Genomic DNA, 17,522 nt, shown 5'->3' on the forward strand with positions numbered 1-17,522 from the left:
AACTATTTTTGGGACACTTGTCATACTTCCTCATGTCTAATATTTCTATGTTATGTGAATATTTATATAGATTAGTTGTTAGTTGTGTATGCATCTATTGAATCATTATTATATGCATGTCCATATTGAATATGTGTCCCTAGATTTGATGACCTATTAAACCCTTATCACTAGTTAAGAATGTAGTCTCTCTATCCGTTAAAACATCATGTATACCACTGTGATTGAATGTTTGAGTTCATTAATATTTTTAGAAAAATAGATAGAGTTGACATTGGTAATTTGTTGGGCTCATGTGTAATGTATATATATATATATTTTTTATGTGAATGGATAAAGTGTAACAGCCCGCTAGAAATTCAATGCTGAAATATCTATTGGTTTTAGGAATCTTGTGAAACTCTATAAGTTTTCACAAATTAACCAATCGCATAGATTTTAGTCTATCCATATAGTTAGTGTTTTCACTCACTATGGTATCAGAAGTATGATTTTAATTATTTGAGATAGTTAGAGGTGTCCAAATGCATTATGGTCTACGCCATTAGACTCGGTGGATTATTTAAAATTTTATGGCTCAATTACCCATTTTTATATTTTCGGACGAAATGTCTATTCAAAACTATGAATTTATTTTTAGGAGCACTTCAGGGTTGAATTTCTGTAAATGATTTACATTGTAATTTATATGAATATTTAAGATTTTTGGTATTAAGTTTATCATGTACTTTTTTAGAGTGAATGGTAACCTCGATAAGCATAGCAAGTGTAGTGTTTTCAAAATCAAAGCGTGGAACGTCCAAATTAAGTTATAAAAGTTTTATTTGGACTTTTGGTAAGATCTTAGCCACACATGATGGATAGTATTAGACATTTGGGAGCATGAGGAACATTTGATGGATTTGAAGGAATCAAGGTGTGAGATCATGCCACGTAAGCAAAACCCCTATTCCATTCGACCAATCAAATTGTGGCAAACCAAAGAGGATTTATAATCTAGTAAAACCCTATATGGTTGGAATCCAACTAAAAACCCAAAAACATGGTTAAAATTGAAATTCTAAACGGTTTTATCCAATTCCTAAAGTTGACTTCAAAATCCTAACTGAATCGGTTTCTAACATTGTATTTAATCATTTGATTAAATAACCCTTCAAACTTATGTTAGAACATCACTATTCAACATTTTTAACCTTGGATATTTGATTTGGCCAAGAGATATTGGATTTGGGTTTGATAACAATCCAAACCCTTTTAAAATCCAAAATTGAGGCCCATTCAGTTTATGCCCATTAAAGCTCATGAAATTGGTCGCCTTAACATTGCTTTTGGCCAAGGAATTTCATCCCCACATGGCTGATCATATGTCTTCAATAGGATCTAAAAGGTTCTAGAAAGGAAAAACTAAAGGGCCACCTCACTCTTGGGCTGATTTTTGTGTATTGTATTGGGTAAGAAAGGGCAACATTCAAGTTTCACTTTAGCCATATCCTCTTCCATATCTTGTGCAAGAAGCTCCCTAGCCCACTTCCCATGAAATTTCCATGAAATTCATCTTTCCTTTACACTTTTCATTGAAAGAATACCAAACATACTCTCAAGTGGTTTTCTGAACTCTTTTGCACGCCTTATTTGAAGCTTTTATAAGTACCTTCTCACAAAGTGTCCTTCATTAAAGTTGTGTCTTTTTTAGTGTAGTTTACATGAATACCTTATTTGTTCTATTTTTAGATTTTTTTAATTGGTAAAATGTTGTTTACTTTCCAGAAACGTCATTTTGTATAATAAATTGGAGAGTATGTTATATTTTAGAGTTTCTAACCAAACTAATGGATAGATCTTGGTCCAAAATTGTTATGGATTATTTTTAACATGTGTATATGATTATTGGTTGAGGATTATTTTAAATGATTAAAGGTTTTGATGAAAGGTTATCTTAGATCTAGAAACTTAGAAATTGGAAGAGGAAAAATAATTTTTGTTTTGAGAAAGTTTAGATCTTTGTGGTTTAAAACTATTCCAATGGTTTTGATAATTTTATTAGAGGATCATAAGCCTCTTATATACATGTTCTAATGTTATTTTGAAGATTATTTTATGTTAATTTCAAATATACAAAATTTTATGCGAAGAAATATTTGGATAGATCAAAGTTTTGATGTTCTTCGCTAAATTTATGTTTTAGTTGATTTTTAACCATGTAATCTTGTGTTTAAAGCTTAGATTTGTTTTAGGATACATTTTTAAATCATGTGATATTTTGGTTTGAAGATTACATCTTTATAAGTCATGGATCAAAAGGTTGATCAAAACAGGTTAGAAACAAAATTTGTTTTTGAAATTAAAGGGAAACCGAAAAGTTCAAATATGGTTTGGGTGATTTTGATGGCTTTTGCTCATGATTCAGAACATGGTTATTCTTAAAAATATGTAATGAATATTTTAGAAGTAAGATTTGGATTTTTTGAAGTTCTTGGAGATACTTTGAAATAGATAAAATCATTCGATTCAAGGATTTACCTTTTTTAGTTCAGAAAAGTTTGAATCCTTTTCTAAACGGTTTGGTGGTGATGATTAGAATATTTTAGTGGATGTTTTAAGTATATTTTTAAACTTAGGATAAGAAGATCTTTATTGTAAAAATTTGGTTTGATTATGAGTTTTGAAATTGGAAGAATTACAACAAAAGCCAAGGAAAAAAGCCTATGCAAGTTTTGACTAGTATAAAGTTTTTATGGTTGTATTTAGTTTTAAATTTTTCTGATTTGATATTTGATTTTAGGACGAAATTTACATGATGTATGTAAATTTTGGTGATTTTTAGAATTAGGATGCAAAATCCTGTAGTTAGGAGTAAAATGGTCATTTAAAATGATAATTTTGCTCTAAGTTAATATTTTTCCATATTTCTAATTGTTAGTAATTAAATTCTAACTTTTAGAAATCACTCTTTTCAATTCCTTGTGATTATACTTAAATTGTCTTATAAAACACGACGACCGAGCTAAATTAGCTTTTAAATTACTATCAGTTTAATGTCTATGTATGATAAGTAAAGGAATTATAGTGTACGTATGCTATGATATATGCCATGCCAAGTCATTACATATTCATTTGTTACATAGTGTTTATTCCATCTTCAATTATTCATTTGTTGCACAAGATATTTTGTCACGTATTACTATACAGTGCAAGTATGTCATGTTGAATATGCCATTTGTTACATGTAAGTCATGTCTAGTAAAGTTCACTATTGCAAGTATGCTATGTTATGAAATGTTGTCTATTACATGCCATTTCAAGTTATGAAATGTTTCTGTCTCATGTACGTCCTCATGCAGTTAAGTTATTGTTCAGTTTATTATGACTACACTATCGTGGTAACCTCACGAGACAAGAACATCATGGTAACTCCATAAAATAAGAATACAACATCATGGTAACTCAATGAGATAAGAATACACCATAACGGTAACACCATGAGATAAGATTACGCTATCATAGTAACCCCATGAGATAAGAATAAGCTATCATGGTGACCCTATGAGATAAGAATATGTTATCATGATAACCTTATGAGATAAGAATACACTAACATGGTAACCCCATAAAAAAAGAATACACTATCGTGGTAATCCCACAAGATAATAACATCATGGTAATTTCATGAGATAAGAATAAGTTTCAGATCAAGGTCATGTAAAGTCAAGTTCAGATCAAGTTCATATTAAGTCAAGTCTCAGATTAAGTTCATGTTAAGTCGAGTTTCAGATCAAATTCATATTAAATCAAGTCTCAGATCAAGTTCATGTTAAGTCAAGCTTTAGATCAAGTTCATATTAAATCAAGTTTCAGATCAAGTTCATGACAAGTCAAATCTTAGTTTAACTCCAGTTCAATTTAAGCAAGTCAAGTTCAATTCATGTTTCAGTTTAAGTTATGTCAGTTATGCTATGTCATATGTAAAGTTATGCCACGCTCTATGTCAAGTTATGTTATGTTTTATGTCAATTATGCAATGTCATATGTGAAATTATGTTATGTTGTATATGAAGTTATACTATGATTTTGTGTCAAGTTATGCTATGCTTATTTATAATCATGATTATGCATTTATACTTTTACTACCATGCATGCATCATTAACCTTTGTGGAGGTTTTCTATAACTTGCTGAGATTTGTAATCAAATCTTACTGTGGTAGTTCCAACTACCATTTCCCTCAAATGTTAGATCTTGTTATAGGATTTGAAGAAGAGTTGGGAATCGGTCAATTGGAAATGGTCGACTAAGCGATGATGTGATGTCGATGATAGTATAGTAGTTAACTTAAAATTACTACTTGTACTTATGGAGTTGAATCTCTAGTACTTTTGATCACAACCATTTGGAATAGCATTGTGATCTCAGTTATTTAGTATGTCATTATGCATGAAGTTACGAACATTGCATCTTATATGTCACGAACTGGGGGGGGGGGAATTAATTTTGTGTTGTATGTCTTGACGTTTCAAATGTCTGTCCAATCCCAAGTGAAATTTTGGGGCGTTACATAAGGTGTAGCTTAAAAGTATATTGATGATGTGGCATCAATATATAGTGGGATTAGTTAGATATGGTATTTTGACTTATATAGTGGGAGATGATTAATAGCTTTTTGCGAAATTTTTATCTCACTATGTAGGAAGGAATTCCATGGTCTAGTTAGATTTTGAAATAAAATTAAATGTGTGCTAATGTCAATCTCGCATAATGAATGTAGTCATAATGGCCACTGAGAAAGTAGTTTCTGACCTTACTAAAGGAGAGAAATTGGATGGGACCAACTATGACAATGGCATAGGAAAATCCAATATCTGCTTAATGAATAAGAGGTCCTTGAAATACAACTTGAGGAAAGGAATACTTTCTAACATCGTTGTGGTATGGAAGCTTAATAGGTTTAAGTAAAGAAAGATTGGTGTGCACGCTTTACCATGCTTGACAACATGCACAATGATCTTATTGGGGAGTTTGAGAATTGCCCAACTGCCCAAGATATGTGGAACTAGCTGAAAATTGCCTAAGGGTGGACATTAGCTACTAGGCTTCGTGCTCTCACTTTGAGGTTTGAGCAGTATGTTACAGACCCACATACCATGACTAAGCATTTGAGGTCAATATCTGCCTTGATTCGTAATCTAAAGGCTGCTGGCAATAATCTCACTAATGAACAACAATTTACCACTGTGATACGATCTTTGCTCAAGTTAACTTGGAGGCAAATGAAGCTTGTTTAGAGATACAGTAAAAATATTAAGACTTTTGCTAATATATCTTGCCATTTAAAGGTAGAGGCAGGTTGCATATATGCACACTATTATAGTCTACTTGCCCAAGCTAGGAAGCGCAAGACACTTAGGCCTAAGCGCAAGCAGCATGGAGGATTTGTTTGAGTGGAAAATAGTCTTGGAACAAGGGATGAAAAAGTAGCAAAGCATCGAGTGGACATGTGTGCTTGCAAGGAAAAGTCCAAATTGAAGTGCTATAACTGTGGAAAAGTGAGATAATTTACTTGTGAGTGCACTGAGACAAAGAATGTATTCCCTAAACACAACTTTTTTATTACTTATGTTCGTTCACATATTTTTGTTGCTCACTCAATCCCTGAATGGATTGTAGACACATGAGCAACCAAACATGTAGCTTGAAATCGAATTGGGTTCATATATTATAGAAGAATACCAGTTGGCTGACAGTACATTATATTGGGTAATGAAACTTGGGAGGAAGTGTTTGGAGTTGGCACCTACCAACTCATGATGCGTTTAGGGTGCTTGTTACTTCTTCATTATGTTCTATATGCACCTGGTATTCAATGTAATCTATTTTCAGTTATTTTTATGTTTGAACTTAGTTTTACTTTTTACTTTGATGGCCCTTAGCTAGACTTTATTTGGATAGAGTTTTGTATGGACATGGCTTTCTTTCGAATGGTTTCTTTATGTTGGATTTGGATAATTCCTCATTTTTTTTATAGCTTCAAATGATGATGATGTTGTTTCTAATTCATTGAAATGACATGCTAGACTAGGTCACATAGGAAAAGATAGAATGTCTAGACTAGCTAGAGAAGGCCTATTGGGGTCTCTTGCTAATGTAAGCTTGCCTATGTGTGAGCCTTATTTAGCTAGTAAGGCTTGTAGGAAGCCTTTTGGAAAAGCTCCTAGGACATCTTATTCTTTAGAGCTACTCCATTCTGATATTTGTGGACCTATGAATGTGAAGGCATGCCATGACATCTATTATTTTGTCACCTTTATAGATGATTACTCACGTTTCAGTCATGTCTATCTGATCTCCTATCACTTTGAAGCATTAGATTGCTTCAAGCGCTTTGTGGTTGTGGTTAAGAATCAGAAAGAAAGGAATTTAAAAATTCTGCGAACTGATCAGGGTTGAGAGTACTTGTCTAAAGCGTTTCAAGGACTATATGAGCAAAAAGGGATACATAGGTAATTAACAATTCTTGGCACACCATAACAAAATGGTGTTGTGGAAAAAAGAAATCGTACCTTATCGGGAACGGTTCGATCAATGATGGTGCAAGCTACCTGCCAATATCATTTCAGGTGGATGATCTTCTAGCTGCTGCCTACATTTTAAACTGTGTGCGTTTTAAGTCTGTTCCTTCAACCCTATATGAATTATAGAATGGTGCAAAACTAAATTTGGAACATTTGCGGCCTTGGGGTTTTGTGAGTTATGTTCAGACCACTTCCCAAAAATATGGGAAACTTGGCCCTAGAGCAAAAATCATATCTTCATAAGGTATTCAGAGATCTCAAAGGGGTATGTAATGTGTGGTGAACATTCTAATGGAGGGATGACATAAATAGAGTCATGTGATGTCACATTTATTGAGAATGATTTTCCCAATATTGGTGAAGCAAATAATGATCTAAACTTTTTGAGTTGTAAGAACTTGAGGGAGTTACACCATCTTTTGGTGAGAGTGGAGAATTATCACATCCTAAAATCACAAGAGAGAGTGGGAGGGACTTGCCTCCTAGTGGGAGTATACTACTAGAAAGTAACTCACATGAGTCTCACTTATGTAGAAGCGAATGTGAAACCATTCCCGCCGTTGTTTTGAGATTGAAGGGAAATCTTTCATGTGTGTTTCGTATGACTTTGATGAATCTTCTTTTTATGAGGAAGCATTAAGTTTACCTGCTTCAAATAAATGGTTGACTATTATGAGAGATGAGATGAGTTCTATGGAAAATAACCAAGTTTGGGAGTTAGTTGATCTTTCACCTGGGTGCAAATCTATTGGAAATGAATGGGTTTAAAAAATTAAGCATCAGACAAATGGATTAATTGACAAGTATAAGGCTTAACTTGTGGTGAAGGGCTATACTCAAAGAGAGGGTATAGATTATGAAAAAACATTCTCCCTGTGGTGAGATTTACTTCCATTTGCCTCATCCTAGTTACAGTTGCATATCTAGATTTGAAACTTTTTAAAATGGATGTAAAAACTGCATTTCTCAATGGAGAACTAGACAAGGAGATATATATTGATCAACTTGTTGGTTTTGTGGCTGAGGGACAAGAACGCAAAGTATGCCAACTGAAATGTTCCATTTATGGTCTTAAACATTCGTCTAGAAAATGGTGCTTCAGATTTCATTAGGCCATTACTTCAATTGGCTTTGAGATGCTAGAAGAAGACCATTGTGTGTATTTTTTTTTTTTTTTATGGAAATATGCTTCATTGCATTCATTCATAAATGAAGTTACAACTGTGACTTATCAATACAGAAGAACCAGATTATAAGTCAACTAACACAACTGTTTAGGAGCTTCCCCATACATAAAGTGACGGATATTGTCTTAACTTTTAAAACTCTCAAAAGAGAGAGTAAACGCTCTGTATGACTAGAGACGGGATGGCCCTTCCAACCTTCGGGGAGGTAGAATACGGGAGATACTATGAACAAATAGTCCAATAGCATATACCTACACTAAAACTAAAAAAAGACAAACCCACAAAACAAAAGACCAACAAACACAACCCAACCACGAGCACGGCATGAACTCCAACGGCACACTCTCCACAAGCAATCAGCATCACGAGCCCCAACGGCACAAGCACCCAACTTGCGTACGGACCACAGCAACCTCCACAGCAGAGGCTGGCCGTACGACCACTGACCATAACATTGCCCGTCGCTCTCAGCTCTTTGCCTCAAAAAGCAACCACTCAACAGCTCAACACCTCACTGTGGACTTCACATGAAAACAAACAGAACAACAAACCAAAAAGAACCACTGCGGCAGAGGCTGTGCAACACACAGACATCTGTGACCAAAAACAAATCCACGGCAGCGTCACAGAACACAAAAACCCACCATGCAAGACACAAAAAAAAACTCCAAAATTGAAGATACAAAACACACACCAGCGACATCAACCCACAGTGGCAGAAACCATGCAAGAACAGAAATGCCGGGCTTCAAAAAAATTAAAAAATAGAACACATAACAGCCGGCAAACAGAGGTCGGGCCAGACTCAAAAACAAACTCTGGGAGGAAATCGCTGCTCTGAACCTAAACTACTGAAGACTAAGAAACCAAAAAAGCCGAGGAACTCGTCAGCAGGTGGCCCCTAGGTGGCGCGTAGCAGCCACAGGCCGCATAAAGCCGAGCCTTCATCCTACGCGTGCAGGCAACGCCCCACTCTATTTGGCACCACGTTCGGTGGGCTTGTAGATCAGTGGCTGACCAAAATCTGGAGGGGTGCATGTTGACGATCTGTGGCTGGACAGTCCGGAGCAGCACTCCTCCCTTATTGGCCTGAAAAAGCCAAAAAGAAATAAGAAAAAAAAGACCACAAACGGAGAAAAAAAGGAAAGGGAGTGGGAGATGAAGCTCCCCTCCCCCCCAGTCGCTCGCCTCTGGGTTGGGGAAGATAGATAGAGAGTTTTTAGAGAGAGAAGTTGAGAGAGGTTTTTTTTGCCTCCATTGTGTGTATGTTAAACTTAGAGAAAAATGTTTGTTAATTTTGTCTTTTTACGTGGATGATATCTTATTAGATAGAAATGATATGGAGATAGTTGTTGCCACAAAAGAGTGGCTGTCCTCTACTTTTGAGATGAAGGACAGGGGTGAAGAAAGTTATGTACTGGGAGTTAAAATTTCAAGGGATCGATTCAGAAAGCTTCTTGGTTTGTTTCAAGAGACTTATATTAAGAAAATTCTAGAAGGATATCGTATGCACAACTCTAAACCTAGAGACATTCCAATTGAGAAGGGTTATACTTTGAACCTAGAGCATTGCCCTAAGAAGGATGAGGAAAGAAAGAAATGACCAAAGTTCTTTATGCAAGAGTAATCGGAAGTCTGATGTATGCTATATTGTGTACATGACTTGACATTTGCTTTGTAGTTGAATTGATTAGTCGTTATCAAAGTAACCCAAGACTGGTTCATTGGCAAATAGTTAAGATGATTTTTCCAAACCTTTGTGGAACAGCAAACCTTGTTCTTTGCTACTAGGGTGAAGACATAAAATCAAAGGGTTATAGTGATGCTGATTAGGCTAGTGACAAAGATGAGAAAAAATCCACGATGGGTTACTCATTTATGCTTAGTGGAGGAGCTATTTCTTGGTATAGCAAGAAACAATCATGCATTTCTTTGTCCACAATGAAGTCAGAGTACGTTGCTTGTTTAGCAGCTGTACAAGAGGTTGTTTAGTTGAGGGGATTTTCTAATGCCTAGAAGTTATGGCTCTTGCAGATGAAATCTTTAAGATATACAGTGATAGTATAGCAGCTTTGGCATATCTCAAGGATCCTAAATACCATGGCATAATCAAACACATAGATATTAATTTTCACTACATTCGAGTTGTTGTTGCACGAGGTAAGGTGATCCTACAACATATCTCTACTAGCAAGATGATAGCTAATCCTTTTACTAAGGCTACCACTATAAATGTTTTCCAAACTCATGTTAGGAGTTTAACATGAGTTGATTTCATCGGATTTAATATATGTTGTATTGAAGATACCATAAACTTTATTTTATATTTAACACTGTTAGTATCTATTGTAGTAAGATTCTTATGTTTATCTCATATTGTTAATTAATTGATACTAAGTGAAAATCACATATAATAAAGATGTCACCAGGCATAGATCAGTCCACTCACATGAATGATCACCTTGGCGCTTGAATTGTGAGTAATATGAGACAAATTGATTAGTTTGGTGCTTGAAAAGCGAGTTAGTAAATATCTTAACACTTTTAGTCATTTAAGATAAATTTAAAGAATGTCGCCTTAGTTTGGCTAAGATGAGACTTACAAGAGTCGTATTTGAAGTATTTACACGACTTCATAAAACCTTATTAGAATGGAATATGAGATCTTAGGCATGCGCTAGATGAGTGATTGTGCTAAGAAACTCAAATTAGAGTGCTTTTGTGGTGACTAGACTAAGATTCCTACAACGTTTTGAATGTGACAAGTCCAATTAAGTGAGAGTTTCGTCGTAACATTCATTTCATACTGTATGTGTTGTAGATGACCATATAAGGGAGTGATTGGATGGGTTCCTGCTCCATTACTATATGAGCCCTAATGGATCAATAGATCTATTCATATGCCCTTGAACCTTGAACTACGTGATGAAATGATTACTTGATGTTACTACTTTAACATGTTTTTTTAGGTCCACGAATGATACAGTCTCGTGTAACATGTCTATGAAAGTATTCAAATCTAATTGGATTGACATGAGTGTCTAGGGAAGATTGTTTGGATTCTTATTTGTTATTTTATCTCCCATAACCTGGACAATTGTGTCATTTTGACTTTATATAATCATGAGCATATTATATAATATAAGGTCAAGAATTTTTTTTAAGTTATAAACTTGTGAGGGATTAAAGACCCTTGACCTAGTGAGATCAAATAGTCTAAGGCATAAACAAGATGTTATGAGTGATGTACTATGTTCGTATGATAGTAACTTAATATAGTATTCCCATCTTTGCCTTCTCATCAAGTCGCACAATTTATTTTTTGTATGAGAGATAATTGATTGAGAGATTAGGAGGAGATTGTTAATGGACATAGCACCCATAGTGGACAAGTGAGAGATGTTGGTAGTGGGTAACCCCCCATGACCCATGTTGCATCCACATGCGTGGGAAGTTCTTAATTAACTACCTACTACTACCACAATTTCAAGGAAGTTAATTAACTTCCCATATGAAAACTTTTTGAATAAGCTAAGGGTTTTCATATATTAATTTAGGAGTGTGGAAAAGTCTACACACAAAAGAGAAAAACTCTCATTTTTCTCTACATTTTTTAGAAAAACCATCTAGATCTCTTAATCTTGAAGCGTGAAATTTTCTAGGAGACTCGAGTAGTCTCTTAAATGAGGTAGAAGTGCAAACAACAAAGTGACATGGGCTATAAGACAAGCAAAGATCCAGCGTGAGAATTCCGCTTCTTGAGGTAATTCGAATTAATCTTATTTAACAGTCCCAATTAAAACAAATACAGTATATATATAAAGGAAATGTTACCCGTTGATATGCCCAAAGAGATATGATGTCGTTTTAGTTGTTCTCATGGGGGATTGAGATCCTTTCTTGGGATTAACCAAACGACACCAACCATTAGGCTACTTAGCCTCCTAACATTTTAATTGTAATATAAAATATATGTGGTATATTTGTCAGAGTCGAAGTCGGTTGCATGAAGTCTTGTCAACTCCAAACTTCGACTTTGACTCCGACTTTGACTTTTTTCACTCTCAAACTTTGACTTCGACTATGAACTTTGAATTTTCCGGCTCCATCGAAGTAAGGGTCGGAACAAGTGTCAGTCAGAGTCCAAGTCGCCAAAGTTTTTACCCTTGTAATTATAGAATTTTTCAAATTATGAGTTTTACTTGGTTTCAACTTTTATCACCTTCTTTATGTTGATTCCTCGTGTACATCTTTTTAACCGCCCATTGACATTTTTTCGCTCTTGGCTCACACTTTAGTCTGACAAGTTCATTATTAAATTATTTGCTCATAAAAAGCCACATTTTTACACCTAGCAGCTATGCTGCATATATCATTCCTGCATGAGCTCTAAAATATAACAATTTGTGTTTATCAACATATTTGAAAAGCTTTTAATTATGTATCTAGTAGTTTTTATTTTATTTGCTTGTAATCACTACTATTCAATCAATTACTATATATAGTTTTATGAAAATGCTTCTTTAAAGTTGCGAATAATAGTAAGATGACTTGTGAGTATTATAATATAATTTCTTAATATAATTTTTGTTTTGAGATTTGAAAAAATTGAATTATTGTTTTGTTTAGAATTTTGAGAAAATTGTAATGGTTAGTTTGAAAGTGTTTGTCTTTGAATGGTTTTTGAGATGGAAATGAGATAGGATGGGATGTAAATTGTTTCCAAACATTCCCTTAGCCCTCTCAATGTTACCGTTTAGTTATTCTAAATTTTTTTACTTAATAGTTAAGGAAATAGCTATTACTGAAGTTGTGATGTTTTTATTAATGGTTAAGGATATTAAATTAAAAAAAAACAATCGAAAAAAATAAATTTCAAACACACTAGGGGAACACTCAATGGTACATGCTGGGTAGGGGTGAGTAGCGGAGCCTCGCACCCCGCTACCCTGCCCCCATTTGCCTCGCCACCGCACGACGGGGCGAACAACATCGCCCACCTCGCATCCAGTCCTCCTAGCAGGTGCGGGGGGTAGGGAGGGCCCAACTCCGCCTCAAATTTCCCCCGCCCTGCCCTTACCTCTATATATATATATAAATATAAATATTTATATATATAAAAAAAATAAATATATGTTTATATTTTACAAATTGTGTATATATAAATATATATGTATATATATTACAAGTTGTTAGACTTGTTCAAAAAGTATGCATTAGCAAATTTAAAAACTATATAGTTTAAAAACTACTATACTACAACTTACACAAAATATGTACTAGCAAATTTAAAAATTACATAATTTTTAAATTATAGTCATACTTACAAAATTTAAATTTACAATTTAGAACTAAAAATATATATTTTTTTTATCACTTTTGGATTTAAAAATAATTTTTTAACATAGTAAAATATAGTTTATATTTGAAGTGGAAATGAAGCGAGGCGGGACGATCGGGCCACTAGCCGCGGCAAGGTACCTTGCCCCTAGAATGCTGGGGTGGGTGGTGGGGAGGAAAACCCCACCCCCGCATATTCGTCCCCACCACCGCACCATGCGGGGAGGGGGTTAGCCCGCACTGTATGGTGCGAATAGTATCCCTAATGCTGGGTGGCCCCCTAGCATTGTCCATAGTTTTACAAGAATTTTTTTGGAAGTTATTTTTCATTTTTAAATTATATTACTAAAAAATTATTTTTTTACTAATAGTTTTATACAAAAATTTGATTTTAGAAAAATACTATAGTAATTTTATTTCATCTTTCTTAGAAGAAAATGACGTATATTGCAGTTTTTTTAATAATTTTTTAGGATGATTGTCAAAATTCATAGTTTGAGGGGTGATTGTAAATTGTTGATAGTTTGAGGGGTTGTGTATTTTCCCCAGAAATCTTTTATTCCATGGTCCATAGAATGTGGCCACGGAAATGCCCTTCCACCCAAACAATTTTTTCTTCTAATTAATTATGTTTACTGTTAGGTTAATGACTTAAAGATTACAAACATGATGTGAACTCATTCTGGTCAAGCTGATAATTCAAGTTGTTGTCCCAACACACTGTTTTGACGTCACACTTTCTCATCCTGATAAGGATGTTTAATTACGTGGTTCTACTTCCTACTTCGATCCCCCTCTATAAATTCAAGCACCCCTGAGCCCTAGTATGCAACTCAGAAATTAAGCAACACAATGGAAAGGCTTTGTGTATGGTTGGTGTTCTCTCTTTGCCTATTTGCTGCTGCCACCACCGCCCAACAGTGTGGGAAGCAAGCTGGCGGAAAAACATGTTCCAACAACCTTTGCTGTAGCCAGTATGGTTACTGTGGCTCTACTGATGAATATTGCTCCACTACTAAAGGTTGTCAGAGCAATTGTCGGTCGGGCGGCAGCAGTGGCGGCGGGGAGAGCGCCTCTAATGTGAGAGCAACGTACCATTTCTACAACCCAGAGCAGAATGGGTGGAACTTGAATGCTGTGAGTGCATATTGCTCGACATGGGATGCCAACAAGCCGTTGGCATGGCGCAGCAAATATGGCTGGACGGCGTTTTGTGGACCGGTCGGACCTCGTGGGCAAGCAGCTTGTGGCAAGTGCCTAAGGGTAAGTAAAAAAAATAAAAAGACAAAAAGACAAAAATACAAGGGTCTACTTCTTTTTTTAAAGTGATTTTGAAATATTTATTTAACAAAATTACATTTTAAAGTACCAAATCAGATTGTTGCTAAATTGCTTTTTGGGTTCGCAAGTAGTTTTTATTTATTTATTTGCATCAGCTTCATTAAAGGAAACTAGGCATACTTACACGGTAAAATTGATGGTGCCGGACGAAACGTACCCAGAAACAAAATTCGGTTATTAAAAGCATAAAGGTCACCGATTTCGGATTTCGATAGAAAAGAAATATGGGCAAAGTGGATTTCTCTCCCATAAACTTCCACCTGCTTTTTTGCGCCTTAAATTATCAAAAATTTCAATTTGCCCACAAATACTAATTAAATTACCAATATTATTAAACTTGTACTCTCAATGAATCTTAAAATTCAGATATTAGAGAGGGTACAAAATACAAATATAGATGATTGGAGATATAAAGTAGAAACCTTTATAAGCCATAAGAATTTGTGATTGCTCAGACTTTAGGCCGCAAATATTGAAAATTACTCCTAATAAACGGTTCCCTGAAAAGGCCGATTGTATTGAAAGATCAACCTAATTTCTAAAATGGTATCCCTACAAGGGGGCTGGGGGATACATGCATGTTACACTGAAATTAAGAAGAAAATCACTGGAATTGGATGCATATTTCATGAATGCAGGTCACAAACAGCGGAACCGGAGCTCAGGCAACAGTGAGAATTGTGGATCAATGCAGCAATGGGGGTCTGGATTTGGATGCTGGAGTGTTTCAAAAACTAGACACTGATGGAAAAGGATATGCCCGTGGCCACCTTATCGTGAGCTACCAGTTTGTGAACTGCGGTGATTAAAGCAGTTCTATTTTACATTCCCACGATTGTGAAAACATGGTCAGATTACTAGTTCTGACAATAAATATATGAAGTTCGATTTCAACAACTATATACAAAGGAAAATGGTACATCATTGTATTACAACTTCGATTTGAGAGAAGGAAAACGAAGCTTATTTCAGGGAGGGAAAATGATAAACACACCATTTTTGTTTTTGTTTTTAAATTCTTACTTAAATGGAGGACATTTTTATAAAATAGAGATAAAATATAATTCTTTTATACAAATATACTCAATTTAGAACATAATTATAAAAAAAAGTTATAAAAATGGTTGTCTATTTGCCTTTTCTGAACACCGAGCTACACTAAGGTCGTAGGAAATGTGCTAAAGATGACACTAATATGCCCCAAATGTTGTGTACCCTAGCGTAGATGTTTAGTTCTTTTTTACGAGTAAATTGCATTAAACAAAAAGGAGAAATACAAAAGGTGGGCAAGCACGACAAATGTCCCAATTAAAATAAATACAGTGTATAGAAATATATATATATATATATATATATAAATATATAAAGGAAATGGTACGTGTTGATTCTTCAGTAACAAGGGTCCAATGAAGGTGAAGAGATGGTGCATCGAGAGAACTTCCAAACTATGTGGGTGTATCGAGAGTTAGAAGGTATTGTATGCAAGTTACTTACTACAAGGAGAGGTGGCATTATGGTTGGGTACTAGTCGTGGAAGGAATCTTGTGGGAGCGATTTAAGAAAGAGTTCGAGGATCAGTACTTTCTAGCTATAGTAAGATATTAGAAGTTGAGGGACTTAGCTAGCTTGGTTTAGGGAAATATGATGGTATAACAGTACTACTCTAGGTTTATGGAGTTTGGGAGATTTTCCCCTCACCTTATATCTATGGAGAGCAAGAGAACTGAGAGGTTTTCCCATCACCTTATATCTATAGAGAGATTTCAAGACAAACAGCAAAGCTGATCAAAGACCCAAGTTGCATGCCTACAGACCAAGGACTTCTAGAAATTGGTGCACGTAGCATCTATATTCTTGCATGAGCTACGAAATTCATTGAATGCATCCATGGGTCTAAAAACAATGACGTTTTCTGGTGAAGGGAGCAACTCTAGTGTCCCATAGAAGTTTGTGTTAAGGACAGGGGGTTGACTGCCAACGACTCCCGAGGTATGCGTGGGAGGAAAGAATGGACTCGATGTGTCTCACAAAAGTCTCCGTAGTGCTACCCAATAGAAAAATAGTTTATTCCATTATGGTAGTTAGAGATGATAGTGTTTGACATTTTGGGGATGCCATTCTAGGAATGGATTGCTTGTTTAGGCACTTCGTGTGTATAGATTGTAGATCGAGAACAGTGACATTCTATATGCTAGGAATGAAGGATGGGATCTTTTGTGGAATCAAGTTGAGGTCGATGTTGGAAGTAATTACATTGCTTCAAGCCAAGAAGGATTTGGGGAATGGGGCTGATGCTTCTTTAGTGCACTTAGTAATTAAGGAGAGATAGTCCAAAAATATTTGAGAGTATACCACTAGCAAGGGGATTTTCGGAGCCTTTAGAGAACTGTTAGGGTGGGTTACTCCCTTCTAGAGAAATATTTTTTCAATTGAGATAAAACCAGGAGCAGCCCTGATGCTTAGAGCACTTTACCGAATTGCCCCAATAGAGTTAAAGGAGTTAAAGGATCAACTATTAGGAGTTGTTGATTAAACGAATTTTCAGCCTTGCATTTCACCTTGGGGAGCATTGGTACTATTCGTAAAAAGAGAGATGGGATGCTTAGGATGTGCATTGACTACCAAGGACTGAATACCTAACAACCCGCTCAATTCTATGTGCCACGAGTCTCGTTTTATGTGTCGAACCTTGATGACGTATTTTTAAAGATGTTAAGTGATTTCTAAAGCAAGCCCAATGTTTTAAAACCCTCTAATATTTTAAATGTCCAAGAAATATTTTAAATGGGATGTTTCTAGTGTTATTGAACCAAGCCTGATTTTAAATAAGACAATTATAATATTTTTGACGAAATCTAAAAATATTATAATTGTAGAAAGTCATTTTATCTAAATGATTTTAGTTATTTAAAAATATTATGAAATTTAAATTATGATGAAAACTCTAATTAATTAGACAGTTTTATTCTCATAAAGATATTTGGTAAAACTTCATTTATTTAATGATGAAAGATTATTATTTTTATAAGTTAAAGCTGATTTTTAATTAGTATTAATGTATTTATATCTTTATTTATCTATTTTAAGTT

The 17,522-nt window shown here is 35.0% G+C and overlaps 1 protein-coding gene across 1 annotated transcript; it reads left to right on the plus strand.

Moving 5' to 3' along the window:
• Positions 1 to 13,912: 13,912 nt before the first annotated feature.
• Positions 13,913 to 15,333, plus strand: LOC122315224 (pathogenesis-related protein PR-4-like). Its single transcript, XM_043131029.1, has 2 exons — positions 13,913 to 14,355; positions 15,072 to 15,333. The coding sequence occupies exons 1-2, from the start codon at positions 13,945 to 13,947 to the stop codon at positions 15,240 to 15,242; spliced, it is 582 nt and encodes a 193-aa protein (XP_042986963.1). The 5' UTR covers positions 13,913 to 13,944; the 3' UTR covers positions 15,243 to 15,333.
• The last annotated feature ends 2,189 nt before the right edge of the window (positions 15,334 to 17,522 follow it).

The sequence above is a fragment of the Carya illinoinensis genome, chromosome 7 (assembly GCF_018687715.1).
Source record: "Carya illinoinensis cultivar Pawnee chromosome 7, C.illinoinensisPawnee_v1, whole genome shotgun sequence".
NCBI classification, from domain to species: Eukaryota; Viridiplantae; Streptophyta; class Magnoliopsida; order Fagales; family Juglandaceae; genus Carya; species Carya illinoinensis.